Below are 16830 nucleotides of genomic sequence, written 5' to 3'. Positions count from 1 at the left end.
AATAAGTGGATTTAGTTGTCAATGAAGCTTAACGAGTATTTTGATAAATATTTTGTTCAAAATAAATAAGTTAATTCCTTTGTGTATCCATTTTTCTTTAGTCATTTTCATCGATGTGTATTTTTCTCGGCTCCTAATAGTTCATTTTAGACATGATCAGACAATACAATAAACATGATTTTAGCTTTTTTGATTCTTAGATACCGTCAAGTGTATTTGCACATGCTCCTAAATGTATATTTGATCAAATGAAAGCCTTTGATATGTGAATATTGTGATATGCTTAAAACTGAATTCTGATTTCGAAAAGATGTGTGTCTTGTTGTTCCTAGAGTTTAAGCTTCTCCTTCCAAATAATCCGACAGAATTACCTTACGTAATTTTGAATAGCGTAACAATACGATCAACAGAATCAAAAAGATTAATTCGAGCCCACCGACTTCACGATATTTCCTTAAAACGAATTTGTTGCTTTCAACGGTGTTAAAGGCGTCCAACAATTGTTTTTTAGGATAGAACAAATTTCGTCTCCTACGGAAACAGCACAGCAATCTGCAATAGTTCCAACGAACGTAACGAAGTGTTTTAACTTTGAAAATGATATCAGAACGATAGAGATGGAGGATGAGATCCAATGCAGAGAATACTTGCAATGAAAATGGTGTAATTTTTCTGACAGCGGGGCAAGCTATTTATAGACTTGTTCGTGGCCATTCGAACATCTTTCAGAGCAGTCATCATTGTTCTGGCAGCCTTCAAAACTCAAACAGATATGTTCGTTCGATACTGCATCTGTTTAGTTGATTAACAGTAGACTGTTTAACAGACCATCCAAACCAAGCAAAATTACCCGAAAATAAGTCAAAATTAATTTCATTAAGTACCCGAGAATTTGATTATTTACAATTTGGCCGAAAAATTCAAATAAATTTTGTCCAAAAAGTAAATATATCGAAAGGACCCACCCGCACCCAAACACAAACCGGACTCGGACTCGAACACGAACACGTGCTCGTGCCGTGCTGAGCCGACCGGTTGGACAACGACGGCGACGGTGACGCGCTCTTGTAGGTTTATGACCGAACCGATAGGATATAGGTCTCCCCCTTCCAAAGACTATTGATACCCCTTGTGGCCCAAACACAATTCTCAAACTTAAACTGTATAAACCACACCGAAATTTCCTAACTTTCTTATGTGGGATAAGTGTTTGACAAATCAAATTCTTCCATAATTTATAGTTTCAAGTGAGTTACTTTGACATTTAATATTTCATTCAATTCTAAATAGTTTTCGACAAATAAATATATTACGTTAATCATCTCGTGGAGTAGAACGTGAATACACTAGGTCCCGAATTAATTAAAGTGTAGGTCCCATTAAAATTTGGGCTCAAATTTGACCCATTTCACAAACCATTTTCCAAAATCCCTCACGTTAATGAAATATGTCAGCCTTTTTCCTAACAACAATATCTTATATGTTTATCGAAGTAAACTTGAAGAAAACTGCATCGAGATAAGTAGCTAAAGACTTTGAACTTTCCTTAGTAAAATCTATCGAATTTACTTAGCCAATTAGTAGCAAGTTGCTTTGAACAGTCAGCGTGCATGTAAACCTAGACAATAGAAGTCACACAGTTCTCTTCGAACACAATTGGTTCTCACGTTTGTGTCCATTTTGACATTGGACGGCTTCCTGGTTCATGAGTGTTTTTAGAGAATTCATCTTCACTTAATTCTCTTAGAAGCGGTCCTTTCTCACCCACATAGGTGGTTTCTATAAAGAGTATTCTGCTATACTCCACTTGAACGAATCAAGATATAGAAACTATTAAAAGTGTAACTTAACATATTTCGCGATAGTTAGGCACTGGCTCATTATAGGAATGGGTAGGAGTAAAAATCTCCTCAGTGCATACTAAGTTTTCCACGATTCGGTTGTCCTATTAAACCTATATCTTGAGATCTTCAGTCAACCAAGTTGGGTTGCCACCATGTAAACTTTTGATTATTTTATCAGTTTTAATCTCATCCCCTTCGATGAACTTTCGACTTGCTCTCTTGTTAAACTTTTAGTTAGCGGATCCGCAATATTCTCTTTTGATTTCATATAATCTATTGAGATAATGCTAGTAGAGAACAATTGTCTAACGGTATTGTGTCTACGACGTATATGTCGAGATTTACCATTGTACATCGCATTCTGTGCCCTACCAATTGCTGATTGACTATCACAATGGATACATATAGTAGGCACAGATTTTATCCAACATGAAATATCTTCTAGAAAGTTTCGTAGCTATTCGGCTTCTTTTCCAGCTTTGTCAACGCAATGAATTTGAATTCCATCGTTGATTTAGCTATACATGTTTGTTTTAAAGATTTTCATGATACTACAACACCTCCAAGTGTAAAAACATATCCACTTGTTGACTTGGAGTCTTAGTATCTGATATCCAATTTGCATCACAGTATCCTTCAAGTACTGCTGGATATCTTGAATAGTACAATCCAAAATTTTTGGTATGTTTTAAATACCCTAAAATTCTAACAATTACCTTCCAATGATCAGTGTTGGATTGCTCGTATATCGACTTAGTCTATTAATGGAATCAGCAATATCAGGTCGTGTGCAGTTTATGACATACATTAAACTGCCAATAGTACGAAAATATTCTAATTGATACTTACTATCACCAGTATTGAGAACAAGATGCATACTAACATCCATAGGTATTTTCATATGGATAATATCATATTTCTTAAATTTATTAAGAATCTTCTCAATGTAGTGTGATTGAAACAATATGAGACTATCGGATGTTCTATAAATTTTAATTCCTAATATAACATCGGCCACACCTAAATCCTTCATTTCAAATTTACTTGTTAACATCCTTTTTGTAGTTTGAATTATGGTATCATTGTTACCCATAATCAACATGTCATCTACTTATAAACATACCATGATGTAACTATTCTGAGTGTTCTTGATATAAACACATTTGTTACACTCGTTAATTTTGAACCATTTGACATCATAATCGTGTCAAATTTTTCATGCCTTTTCTTAGGAGCCTGCTTTAATCCATAAAATGATTTAACAAGTCTACATACTTTCTTTTCTTTTCATGAGGCCACAAATCCTTCAGGTTGCTCCATATAAATTTCTTCATCTAATTTACCATTCAAGAAAGTTGTTTTAACATTCATTTGATGTATATCCAAACCATTCAACGTTGCTATCGCAATAAGCATACTTATGAAAGTAATTCTTGTCATAGGAGAATAAGTATCGAAATAATCAAGACCTTCTTTTTGCTTGTAGCCTTTCACGACAAGTCTAGCCTTATATTTGTCAATTGATCCATCTACTTTCATTTTCCTTTTGAAAATTCATTTACATCCCAATGGCTTATTACCGGGGAGGAATGTCTACTAATTCCCATGTATGATTTTTGTAGTATGAATTCGATTTCACTATGAACTGTTTCTTTCCAATATGAAGCTTCGGTCAATGACATAGCCTCTTTAAAACTTTGAGGTTCATTTTTTTACAAATATGTTAGAAAGTCAGGCTCAAAGTAGGTTGACGTCCTAGCCCTCTTTGCTGCATTTAAGTTGTTCATTTATAAATTCTTGATCTATAGCCTCTTCACTTTCATGAGATCTCTTCTGTGAATTTGATTCATTTTGCATATTATAAGGAAAAATATTTTTGAAAAATGTAGCATCCCTTAATTCAATAATCGTATTAATATGCACATCGGATATTTTAGACTTATATACAAGAAATCTGTACGCATTACTGTAGTAGGCATAGCCAATGTATACACAATCAATGGTTTTAAGTCATATCTGCTACATTAGCTAAACATTCACATACCTTCAAGTATTTATAATTAGGTTTGTGACCTTTCCATACGTCATAAGGTATTTTATACATTTTTCGATATGGTAATTTGTTAAGAATATAATTGGCAGAAAGTAAGGCTCTCCCCCACAAGTTCTGTGGTAATCTAGAACTTATTAATATAGTATCCATCATCTCCTTCAATGTTCGATTCTTGCGTTCAACAATACCATGTTCTGAACAGAATTGTTCAAATAGAGAATCATATTCACCACCTCTATCACTTCTTATGGCCTTAATCTTTTTATTAAGTGGATTTTCAACTTCTAACTTGTAATTTTTATACACTTCAATTGCTTCGTCTTTTCTTTTGAGTAAATACACATAGCAATATCGAGTACAATCATCGATAAAAGTGATAAAGTACTTATTACCTCCTTCAGTTTGAACAAACTTTAAATCACATATCTCAGTGTGAATTAAATCTAGGGGTTAGGTATTTCTTTCAACAGAACGAAAGGGTAAATGTGTCATTTTGGCTTCTACACGTATATTGCATTTGTGATTAGGATTTTAATCGCACTTTGGTAATAAATTCAATTTGATTAGTCTACGCAAAGTATTATAATTTACATTTTCTAATCATTCATGCCAAATATTAAATGACTCGAGCAAGTAAGAAGAAGATATAATTTTATTCATAATCGGAGGTACAACGATCATTACATTCAACTTAAAGAGCCCCTTATTCAAGTAGCCCTTTCTTACAAACATTTCATTCTGTGTAAGTACAAATTTGTCTTAAACGAATACTAACTTAAACCCGTTCTTGCTTAATAAGGAACCAGGTATCAAATTCTTTCGAATATCTGGCACATGAAGAACGTCATTCAAAGTGAGCTCCTTTCCACTTGTCATTTAAGCACTATCTTTCTATGTCTTTCTACCTTGGAAGATGAAGAGTTTTCCATGTAGAGGTATTCATCATGATCCATCGCTTTTTAGGTAGAGAACATCCCGTGGTTTGAGCATATATGATGAGTAGCTTCAATATCCACCCACCATTCCTTAGTGTTTCCAACTAAACTGCATTCAGAGACGAGCGCAGAAAGATTTATATCTTGTACCTTATCGGAGAGGTTGTCATGTTCTGTTACATTGGCTTGATGTGTTTTTCCCTTGACATTCTTTGGCTTTCGATAGTCCTTGGATCGATGTCCTGCCTTGCCACAATTGTAATAGTTACATTTGAACTTTTTGGCAATTTTTGAAGAATCGGTTTGTCATTTTCCATTGTGCTTCCTCTTTTTGCTTGTCTTTAAACATCCTTCCACAATGTTGGCTTTCGATTTCATAGAATGAGATACATCACTCCTCTTTCTAGATTTGTGATTGTCTTCTTCAATTCTGAACCGGACAGTGATATCTTCAAGTTTCATTTCCTTCCGCTTGTGCTTTAAATAATTCTTGAAATCGTTCCAGGAAGGCGGTAATTTCTCAATCAGTGCAGCAACTTGAAATGATTCACTTAGTTTCATTCCTTCGACATGAATATCGCTGAGTATGATTTGAAGTTCTTGAACTTGGGATGTGACAATCTTGCTGTCAACCATTTTATAATCCAAGAAATGATTGACAATGAATTTCTTCGTGCCGGCATCTTCGATTTTGTACTTGGTGTCCAAAGATTTCCATAGTTCTTTTGTAGATTTCGCATTGCAGTACACATTATATAATGTGTTATCCAGTCCATTGAGTACATAATTTCTACATAGAAAATCAGAGTACTTCCATGTATCAACCGCAGTCAATTTCTCAACATCACCGTCTTGCTCGGTGTATGAAGGTGCATCTTCTTTGAAAATTTTTGTCAAACTTAATGTTGTCAGATAAAAAAGTATTTTTTTGTTGCCAGCGCTTGAAATCTGATCCATTAAATTTCTCTGATTTTTCCCCTATCGTATTCGGGAGTGTAGTACCAAAAGTTGCAATTTCTGAAACACAATCAAAAAATAGACGATGAGAAGGGTAGAAACAGAATAAACTAAAAAAAAAAAATCATTTTAATATTGTTACTGGAGTATAAGTTTCTCCTTCCAAACAATCCGACAGAATTATCTTACGTAATTTTGAACAGGATAACAATACAATCAATGGGATCAGAAAGATTAATTCGAGCCCATCGACTTTACAATGTTTCCTTAAAATGAATTTGCTGCCTTCAACGGTACTAAAGGCATCCAGCAATCGTTTCTCAGGATAGAACGAATTTCGTCTCCTACGGAAGCAGCACAGCAATCTGCATGAGTTTTAACGAACGCAAAGAAGTGTTTTAACTTTGAAAATGATATCAGAACGAGAGAACGGAGGATGGGATTCAATGCAGAGAATATTTGCAATGAAAATGGTGTAATTTTTCTGGCAGTGGGGATAGACTATTTATAGACTTGTTTGTGGTCATTCGAACATCCTTCAGAACAGTCGTCACTGTTCAGGCAGCATTCAAAACTCGAACAGACATGTTCGTTCAATACTGCGTCGGTTTAGTCGGTTAACAGACTATACCAAGAAAAATTATATGAATTAAGTACCCGGGAATTTGATTATTTACAATTTGGCCCAAAAATTCAAATAAATTTTGTTCAAAAAGTTAATATAGCGCAAGGACCCACCCGCACCCAAACACGCGTACTGTTGAGCCGAGCCGATCGATCAGACAGCGACAGCGCGCGCATGTGAGTTTATGACCGAACCCAATGTGACTATTGATACCCCTTTAGGTCCAAGTCCAATTCTCAAACTTCCACTATATAAACCACACCAAAGTTTCCTAACTTTCCTATGTGGGATAAGTGTTCGACAAATCAAATTCTTCCATGGTTTATGGTTTCAAAGGGGTTATTTTTACATTCAATATTTCATTCAATTCTAAATGGTTTTCGACAAATAAATATATCACGTTAATCATCTCGCGGAGTAGAACGTGAATACGCTAGGTCCCGAATTAATTAAAGTGTGGATCCCACTGAAATTTGGGCTCAAAGTTTACCTGTTTCACTAATCATTTTCCAACAAGTCTTTGGACTCATCGAGCTAGAAAGGTTTGAACATACGACGAGCTATTGCAGGCCGTATGAAACAGCCCCATATACAAGCCATTTTCCAACTCATAATAGTATGTAAAAATGCATGGAAAAGTATTTTGTGAAATTTGCAATGCAGTCCATTTTATATAGGTTAAGGGCATTGAATGAAGATGGTCAGAAATTTAGGAAGAGATTCATCAACTTTTCTTGTAACAAGAGAAGAGATAATTAAAAAATTTATACTCAACAAATCACCACACAACTAATACGCGTATTCTTAGATTTGACTTCAATGCATCTCTTCAAACTCGTTTATTTTAAAAAATTTCCATCAGATTTCACGGAGAGAAAAATTTATACAAAATTGAGTTGGTTGACAATACAAACAACACAATCCAAAAATAAAGGTGAAATAATTTAAAAAAACAATTAAGATTTTTACTACAAATTAACTCACATCCATCATCACTAAACAATTGATGAAAGACATTGGAATACGCAGATTAAAAATAGAGTGACAACATTATTCTCCAAATATAAATGACTAAATATTGTAACTTCAAAGCATCAAGAAATACAAACAAACAAATATATAAAACATTATTTTCTTCTAATGCTGTCAAAAATTAAATTTTTAGTTAATTCCCACTCCCAAAAAATGGATTTGTAATAAGCAGCACCAATTTGCCCGGCTCTGCACCTGCACTTGCATTTGGAAAAAAAACCAGGATGAACTGTGCGAGGAAAATTTTCTTGAGGGTGCATTGCTGAAGAAGAAGAAGCTTCTTTAATTCTCAATTCTTCAATTCGATTTTTTCCTTGATTTATGAAATTTTCCAGCATAGATTTCAGTTGTTGCACTTGTTCTTTAATTTATTGAGCTCTTGGACAGGTGCTTCCCACCAACCTTTGACGGTGTGTTTTTGTTCGATTTCGTTTAAATGTTCTTCTAGTTTCTTTTCAAATTCAATTCTCTCACTTATGTCATCGAGTGTTTCATTGAGTGCATTAACTTTACTTCGAACATAGGTCTCAAAAATATCACTAGAATTGTTAGATGATTCTTTATGATAATATCGATTTACAACGAATTCTATAGTAGGATGAAAAAACGAAAATGGTTTTTCAGTTGGAGAGAGAATGATAATCCCAATATCAACATCACAAAGGGTACATAGCTCACTTGCCTTTTTAAATAACCATACATGTCGTTTTGAGAATGTTGCATAACGATCGCCCTCTTTCTCAATCTTTTGACGGCCCCGGGACATTCTTCTAGCCATTATTGAAGTTTTTGTGAGAAACTGTTATTTTGTGCATTGGCAATCTTTGCTCGATTGATATTTAGAAGAGAAAATTTATAATTACCCTATTAGGGATACACCATTATTGGATATTATTTTGCTACCAATAAATGTAATTAGGAAAAATTTTGAATGCATTGCATCGAGATTTAGATTGCCAAATCTAATCTTTCACAGTTCACACATCTTGCAATATAAAGATTTACACGGATTAAATAACATTCAAATGACAGTGCGTTACAATAGTATAATTTCTTCTATGTGAAGGCAAGAAATGATTTATTTATTTAAAATTAAAATCAAGACAGATAAATATAAAAAATCATTTAAAAGATTTTCCAAAATCAAATTTAAAATCTTATAAGATGCCAAACATAAAGAATGGAATTATGTATTCCCAATTCATTGGAGTCAAGCATGCCTTTTTATTTTTTATTTTTTTAAGAACGCTTGACTAATCCTATGTTTCCGTAGTAACTTGATTATATTTATTTTTATTCTTTGCTATTAAATGGCCTACAATAAATGGTCATAGTGACATCACTTGGTTGGGTGACATCTCTAGCCAACTTATATGCAAGAATTACATAGGCGTTAGAGGGGGGGGGGGGGGGGGGGGGGGGGGGGGGGGGGAATCCCTATTTTTGATGGATAGAATTTATTGTTGAGCGTGATGCTATCATAATAGTCAACATTGAAGCTTGGTTAAAAGTTGGAAGTATTCTAAAAATGATTGACAATCATCATAGGTTATGTTGATCTTCGAACTCGATAAGATCTTGTTGTCAATATATTTCAACTTATCTCTCATTTAAGTATACATTTGGGCATCTTCTCATTTTTTTGGATAGCTGGGCATAGATCAAGGAAAAGTATTGTTTTAAGCTACTAATTTAAAGTGTAAGAGACACCAAGGCTGTCCAATTAATTTTTTTTTTAATTATCAAAGTAAGTCATATATTCTCTTCATCCCATAAAGATAGACTCGTTTTCTATTTTCAAACATTAAATAGGGACATGTTAAAAAATTAAGAAATTAACTATAAACTAAGAAAGTAGCTTATACTTTGTAACAAGCAAAAAATGTAAAACAAGTTTAGAGGGAGTACTAAAATTAGTTAAACACTAGGTGAAAGCAAGGCATAGTTACATCCTTCCTACATGGCACAAACCATAAACAAACGCTAAATATTCAAAATGGTGGAACGAAGTCCAATCTCATTAGTCATTTGTTCGTTACTTCATAAATTTTTTGGCAATTCATTGACATTATTTCATACAATACATCTTTGTTTGATAACCAAAATTACACTCACAACTTTAAATTTCTCTCCTTTTCTTCCTCAAATGCCAACACTAAAGACGATTTGTATATCCCAATAAGGGTACCAAACACAATTTTTTATATGTAATTTCTTTTCTTTCTGTATATTAGTCCGATCTGAAATTTTTTTAATCCGATACTAGATCCATCCTTGCCCTTAGATGAAATTTTTGGCTTCCATGAAGTTTATAGGGGCACATAAATATTTATTGTGGTCTATTCTAAATATATGAATATAAATGAGTTCATGTATCTAACAATTAATAAAAAATTTCCTAAGATATTCATGTGTGTACCTAGTACATGAATCATTTGCTAAATTAATCTAATTATATAAGCATACCACGTTATACAGTATTAGAATTTAACTACAAGGTTGTCTTATTTTATTTGTTAATTATAACCAGACATAATAATTAAAAATATCACTTCCCTTAATGCAATTAATTTAAACAGTACATTATTAAAAACCACATCATCAAATTCTTAAATTTAGTTTTTAAAATAACATTTTTCTTAAAAAAAATATTGAAATCCATAACTTAATATATTTGTATTAAAAATGTTGCAATGTTTCAGAAAGTGAATGTAATTTTAATCTGTTTCCAAATATTGGTCAAGTCGTTTTATTAAATTTAAAAAAAAAAAAAAAACTTTTTCTATCATTAGAAATTTTTTTTTATACATTTTTAAGGTAAATATGTGTACATTTACGTAGAGATTTCTGCTCTTTGTTGACTTGATTGCATTTGTAATTCATGTCAACAAACGGACGGCAAGAACTTGGAAAAGTAGACGAGGAAGTAATTTTCCAGGAAAATTGCAAAGGTCAATGTAATGAAACACAAGCTTCAAATGTTCGTATTTTTGTTATTTTGTGTGTGTCAAGTCTTTTTCTAGTTATTTATATATTTCATTTTTAATTTTTTTTGCATTTCATTATGAATTTAAGGCAATGAAACATAAAAATAAATATTCGAAATGAGCTCGAGATCATGTTTTTCGTTCAAGTCCCATTCAAGACGAGGCAATGTGGGCATGTCGAAGCCACGGAATTTTGTCATTTCTTTTCATACGAGGATTTTGTTCTTGACTCCATATAATATGTATAAAACTGTAGAATAATTTTATTTGGCGATTATTAAAATTATAATTAATTTTTCTCTCTATTCTTCTTTCAATAAAATAATATTACACGTAATTTCAAAACTTTTCTTCTTTTTTAACTATACGTTCTTTAAAAAAAAAATAATACTATTTCAACAATTAAAATTTCAAATAATGGCAGCCAAGCAGCGCTTAGTGAATGTCAATATGGAATGAGGCAGTAACTACCTCTTCGTTTACACAATTCAAAAACAAATAGAATTCAAACACATCCACACCTGCAAATTGCTAACACCCCACACACACACACACACACACACACGGAATGGTGAAGAATGGGTCATGGAAATTGTTATAAATACAATCCTTGCTCCTAAACTCAACTCGACTCGAGTCATCTTTCTGCAAGTCTCTTACGCTGCTTAAAATTTCGATTATTGTTTCGAGGTGAATTCCTCAAACTTTGATTGTTGCTGTTTTTTGGTTCATTTTCATCTGTTTATGCCTTCCATTTACCTTATATTTTTCTTCAGTTTGCATGTTTGCTTGTTTACGTGTTGACTAGATAGAAATCGTAACTTTTGCCCTCAGTTCAAGGATCTTGGTGCTTAATTACTCTTTATTACGTTGTGCTTCAATTCAATTTGATGAAATGGGTTCTCATTATTAAGAATTCTTTGATCTAAGCCACCTTCCGCAAGTCAATGGCTGTATTATTCTTTTGGTAAAAAAAATTTGGAGTTGGCGTTTCTTGATGTCTTTAACTTATTTCTAATAATAATTCTCTTTTTACAGTTCTTGGTTGTTCGGACTTTAATTCCAATTAACATGGGGCTATCATGTTCATGCCCATTTTCCGCTTATAATGACTTGGAAGCTGTCATTGTGAACTCACTTAACTTTGGGAACGATGAAGAGAAAACTCCGGCTCGATCTGTCAGCTTCAAGGGCCAAGATCCTGAACTCACAATATCACGATCTATTGGTTCGGGGAAAATGTTGCTGGAAGTATCTGTTAGCTTTCGAAAAAGGGAGCACAACTTATTGGGTATGCAAGCAGAAGGTCAATCAGGTCGTATGAAGGACAATGAGACTGTTAATGAATCGTGTGGAACAGATCGCACCGCGGATCAATTAGCTGATTCTGCAGTTCTTGTTGAGCAGAGTTGGTGTGTCTTTTCTTGTCTCGTCTTTTTTAAGCTAGTGTTGGGATAGGGCTTGAGCCATCTCATTTGAAAACTAATTGGTAAATAAGTTCTTCATTAATTGCAGGAAGAACCTGTTAGATCTTGTAGAACTCAATTACAATTCAGTGTCATTCTTCGATCTTTTAAAGAAAGAGAGTGCAATTTCCCGCTGGTCGAGAGCAGGAAAGAGAGCTGCCATGGTAAATTTGATCGAATTTTTTTTCTACTTGAACCAATTCTACTTCTCTTTCAAGAATCTTATAATGCTCGAAATTCCTTTTATGCAGGTTGGGAAAGGCTTATCCAAGAATGAGAAAGGTCAGAAACTCGTTTTAGAACATTGGCTTGAGGCAGTAAGTAATATATTTCTCTTTATATGCAGTATTCCTCTCGTTTTCGATCTGTTATAAATGGATTAATTAATGCGCGCACAGTTTGATGTGCAACATCGTTATGGACACAATCTTCGATTATACTTCATCAACTGGTTTCATTCTTCAACGCTGGAACCCTTCTACTACTGGTAACTTTTTGATATTTTCCTCACAATTCAATAATCTTCCATTTTTGGTATTGAGAATCATACTTTTGATACCAGGTTGGATAGAGGCGAAGGGAAGAATCTAAATCTTGTCGAAAAATGTCCAAGATCAAAACTTGAGAAGCAGTGCATCAAATATCTTGATCCTGTATGTTCTTTCATCTCATGATCCTGCGTTGTTTTTAGCACTGTGTTTTGTACAATTTGTAGATTTCTTACTCATTGTTCGGTATTCTAACAGATGGAAAGGAAGGCTTATGAAGTTATAGTGGAAGAGGGGATGCTAGTCTACAAGCAGAGTCGAGAAATCCTTGACACCACCGGAGAACCCCAGGGCGTCAAATGGATATTTGTACTCAGCACCTCCAAGGCATTTTTCATTGGCCCGAAAAGAAAAGGCGTATTTCATCACTCTAGTTTCTTGGCTGGTGGAGCCACATCCGCTGCAGGGAGGATAGTCGTTGAAAAGGGTGTAATTAAGGCAATAGTCTTCGTTCTCGTTTATACACCTTTTCTTACAATTATACACAGCGCTTCACGGTCAAATAAATGTTCGAATTTTGTATTTTGACAGGCAGTCTCGCCTCACAGCGGCCATTATCGACCAACTGAAGAAAATTTCCAGGACTTCCTATCTTATCTCATGGAGAACAATGTGAATGTTACAGAAATCAAGGTAAAGTAACATTGAAAACTCATGGTTAGCTTAATCAGAAAGTTAGTTTCTTAATATAGAACAAAAGTTCATGAAAATTACTTTCGTGGTGTTGCAGAAATCGGTGGATGAAGAAGCACTTGGGCAAAAGGATCGTCTTCTGTTGAGAAATAACTCATTTGATAACTTTCCCGATGATATATTAGTGATACAAGATGCTAACATTGAAGAGTCCACCGTAGAGATAGTTGCTGCTACTCCAGCAGAATTATCTTCCCCAAAGCCTTCCCAGAATTCGATCAATCTTCAAACACAAAGGGAGGATGATTTGTTGGACCGAATATTGGGAAGAGATCAAACAGTTGAATCAAAGAATTATGGCTTCGTGCTAGAATCTACACTGGATGAATTAAAGCAGCGGAAAAATAAATTTCTTTGAAACAGGATTCCCAGCACTAACTATAGCGAAGAACTCAATTTTCTTCATTGATTTATTCTTGTATGTGAACATTGGAAACAAATAGGAATTGTTGATTAAAAACCTTAGGAAACTTGTATTTTTAGTTTTTTATTTGCACAGAAATTTTTCCTGAGGTGTATTAAGCAGGAAGTCCTGTAAACACGAGGAGAATTTAATAAATGACAGATTATTGCAATATTTGACAGTAAAATCCTTGTATTGGTTGTACAGTGCTATTCAATACTACTGCATACTAAAGATAGGACCATATTCAGACAACTGAGTGTCTTTACTTCATTAAATTCAACTGCTAGTACGTACACATCATATTTTGTGTTACAATCTTCGTTCAGTCAAGAAAGAAAAACACAATAAAATGTTTTCCAAGAATGAGGAAATATGGTATGGAAATTTATGGATAGCATTAAACTTTTATTTAACAACATACCGTCAGTTTGGATAATCACAGATGGTTATCTGCAACTGAGATTCAATCACATATTGCTTCACGAAAGCCCTTCTCCACCAAATTTCAAACGCCCTCTTAATATTTGGACAATCATCACCTCTGTTGAGGAATCTATCGAACCAGTTAAGCAAAATGGACTGCTGTTGAGGCAACGGCAGGGTGAGAATTGTCTGACTTAGTCCCTCCTCGACCAATTTTTTGTCAACCGCTCTAGAAGCCTGTCTCATCCATCTAAAATCCTCATAAAGCGCTTCCAACCAGGTTGAGAGCAGAGAAAACCTTGTCTCCTTCGGTACTAGAATATGACCTCTTCCAATAGCAATACAAAGTTGTGCAGTGATCTTGCTTATTTCATGGCGATACATTGTCGGGATCTTCGCGTGAAGACTAGCGAGCTCCTTCTGCTCGGCCCATAACTTTACAAATTCATCACCCATTTTTCTGTCGATCAGGATATCAACTACCCACTGAATATTATCAGCTTCTCGAGCGATTTCACCCATTAAAATCCCTCGATCTCGAGTGCTTTCATCTAAGCAAGTGGCTTCAGATAAGCAGAGGACAAGAGAACTAAGACATCTATGGCAAACATGATACAGTGCATCCCTTGAGATATCAGGCCTGTCCACAGTCTCTTCTCTAAGCAATTGAGCTATCAATATTTTCATTTCTCTTCGGGCTTTATCATTTTTGGCCTGCAACATACCAGCCGACAATTTCAAGAATATATCATCGGCTCTTGAAGAAGTTGAAGGCTCGGCTATTACTCTCTGAAGCACGTCGTCTGTCCTTGAGTCATTGAGCTGAAGTTGATTGAGATGTGACACGACTCTTTCCTCTTCTTTCTCAGACCAAGGTACCGCTTCTAGATACTCAAGACATGCAATTGTCCCATCATCAAATAAGAAGGCTGAAAAGACCTAAAAATGAAGAGGAACTCTAATCTTAGAGAACACTTAATGTACGCTTGGTAAAAAGCATAGAATGGTACTCGACAGTATAATGCACAAAATTTCAATTCAATTTTCATCCTTAATACAGTGCAACATTTCTAATTTACCTTACCAAAATTGCACGTGGTGTACGGTGAACTTGGGCGGGCCTAATTATCCTCAAAGTCATTTAATTACTGATATCTGTATTAGTATACCCTTCGCTCTTTGATGTTTACCCCCATTAAATCAATTCTTTTCTAGACTAGACTCTCATTATTCCGTAAATACGAGCACAATACAGCTTTCTACACAATCAAGTTGATCATCAATTTGATCCAGGGAAAGAGATAAATAACAGATGATATCCAAGGCCATCAATATACTACAAAATTGTCTCAGATTGTCAAGCAAAAGCCTAGTTACTCTTCCACTCCGACAACTGGTCATATTTTCGAATAACTCTAGGGTTCGTCATTTAGACAATTATCATTTTCTGCGGTTGAAAAAGCCAAATTACAAAGTTACAAGAAGACAAAAACAGAAAATTTCCAAGAAAAGGGCAAATCAAATGCTTTCCACAGCAAAAATTCATTAACTTTTTTTGTTTTGCTAATAAACTAGATTGCTCCATCAAAATATACCGAAATAAACTACAATTTATAAAGAAACGGAAAAGGGAGAATCTAAGAACAGTTAAGCAATAATAGATAAAAAGAGAGAAACCTTTAAGAGGGCCAAGATCTTGGAAACCTCCATACCCATGAGCCTAGTCTTTAAATCCTCACAGTATATAAGTACCACTGCATGTACATACACCTCCACGTCATCACATTCAAGAATTTCGACGGAATGGGTCCCACTTCGCCGGAGCTTCTCTGCAAAAAACCGGCTTTTTGCGGCGAGCACCCTTCGGTGCAAGTCCATCGACACACGAAACGCCGCCGTTTCCGCACCTCCATCCGGCTCCCTTTCCCGGGACGCTATAGTGAGCCTGACGTCACCCGTCCCCCAATCATTGCCACTATTCACGTTATGAAATGGGGATTGGGACAATATTGCAGAAATTCTTTCTCTGAGCTTCTTGTGGGCTTCGGATTGCGGTTTGGGCTCGCGGGCCTGTTCGAGGGACATCATCTCGAAGAGGGTCGGACTCTGATTCGGATTTGGCGAGCGGGTGGGGCTAGTGAGGGGCCGGAAAGTTGGGGGAGGAGAGAGAAAGGGGTCGGAAATGAAGCCTTGCTTTATCATTGTAGAGACGAGTTGTTGTTGATTTCTTGAAGATGATTTATGGTGGGTATTGCTATCTGATGCCATTAAATTGAATTGATGTCAGGTGTGTGTTTGCGTGGGTGATAGTGTGCGTGTGCGTGGGGGGGAATCCAAGAAAATAATGCAAGAAGGCAATGTTGGATCTGAAGTTCTGCTCGGGACAGAGAGTAAAGTTTGTGTGTGTCTATAGGGGATGAGGTGGTATAGGGAGTAGGGTTTAGGGACAAAGAGGATAGTATGAGTGGGAGTGAGGGTAAGGAGAAAGTTGAGACTTACCAATCTTAACAATATTGAAATCATGTAATCAGATTCGTTTGTATTATATTAAGATTTGACTAACCATCTTAAATTGTCAATCTTATTAAAAAAAGTAGTTTATATCATTATATGTTAATCAATATTTTGATAATCGATCGATGTGAAATTTATAACTTAACGTTAAATGAGGTTGAGATGATCTTCACTTTCTCTGTGGTTGAATTCAATGCGTAAAGCCTTTGCTAAGCAAGTCACTTCGCTGCATTTGGTCAGTCAAGTCGCCAAAGTAGCGATAATAATCAAAAGTGGAGTTAATGCTACACAAAAAGGGAAACCTTAGTAATATTAGGTGGGCTTGGATTGCCCCCATTCAGACTCGA

The 16830-nt window shown here is 35.0% G+C and overlaps 3 protein-coding genes across 4 annotated transcripts; 1 reads left to right on the top strand and 2 right to left on the bottom strand.

The window, feature by feature from the left end:
* Nucleotides 1-6056: 6056 nt before the first annotated feature.
* LOC111371047 (agamous-like MADS-box protein AGL61) lies at nucleotides 6057-8224 on the bottom strand. The gene is made up of 2 exons (XM_022992967.1): nucleotides 7849-8224; nucleotides 6057-6154 (listed from the first exon to the last, which is right to left on the bottom strand). The coding sequence occupies exons 1-2, from the start codon at nucleotides 8222-8224 to the stop codon at nucleotides 6057-6059; spliced, it is 474 nt and encodes a 157-aa protein (XP_022848735.1).
* A 2787-nt stretch (nucleotides 8225-11011) lies between these two features.
* On the top strand, nucleotides 11012-13293 carry LOC111371362 (IQ domain-containing protein IQM2-like). The gene is made up of 8 exons (XM_022993301.1): nucleotides 11012-11123; nucleotides 11472-11845; nucleotides 11949-12063; nucleotides 12151-12216; nucleotides 12298-12386; nucleotides 12462-12552; nucleotides 12646-13080; nucleotides 13178-13293. The coding sequence occupies exons 2-7, from the start codon at nucleotides 11505-11507 to the stop codon at nucleotides 12973-12975; spliced, it is 1032 nt and encodes a 343-aa protein (XP_022849069.1). The 5' UTR covers nucleotides 11012-11123; nucleotides 11472-11504; the 3' UTR covers nucleotides 12976-13080; nucleotides 13178-13293.
* Nucleotides 13276-16450, bottom strand: LOC111371360 (BTB/POZ domain-containing protein At5g60050). Of its 2 annotated transcripts, XM_022993300.1 has the most exons (3): nucleotides 15647-16450; nucleotides 13968-14908; nucleotides 13276-13363 (listed from the first exon to the last, which is right to left on the bottom strand). In XM_022993300.1, the coding sequence occupies exons 1-2, from the start codon at nucleotides 16235-16237 to the stop codon at nucleotides 13970-13972; spliced, it is 1530 nt and encodes a 509-aa protein (XP_022849068.1). In that variant the 5' UTR covers nucleotides 16238-16450; the 3' UTR covers nucleotides 13276-13363; nucleotides 13968-13969. The 2 variants fall into 2 exon arrangements, with proteins under 2 accessions (XP_022849068.1, XP_022849067.1); XM_022993299.1 differs by lacking the exon at nucleotides 13276-13363 and having other exon boundaries at nucleotides 13788-14908.
* Nucleotides 16451-16830: the final 380 nt, after the last annotated feature.

Source organism: Olea europaea, chromosome 22 (genome assembly GCF_002742605.1).
Source record: "Olea europaea var. sylvestris chromosome 22, O_europaea_v1, whole genome shotgun sequence".
Classification (NCBI taxonomy): domain Eukaryota; kingdom Viridiplantae; phylum Streptophyta; class Magnoliopsida; order Lamiales; family Oleaceae; genus Olea; species Olea europaea.
This window is presented reverse-complemented; position numbering and strand designations above follow the sequence as displayed.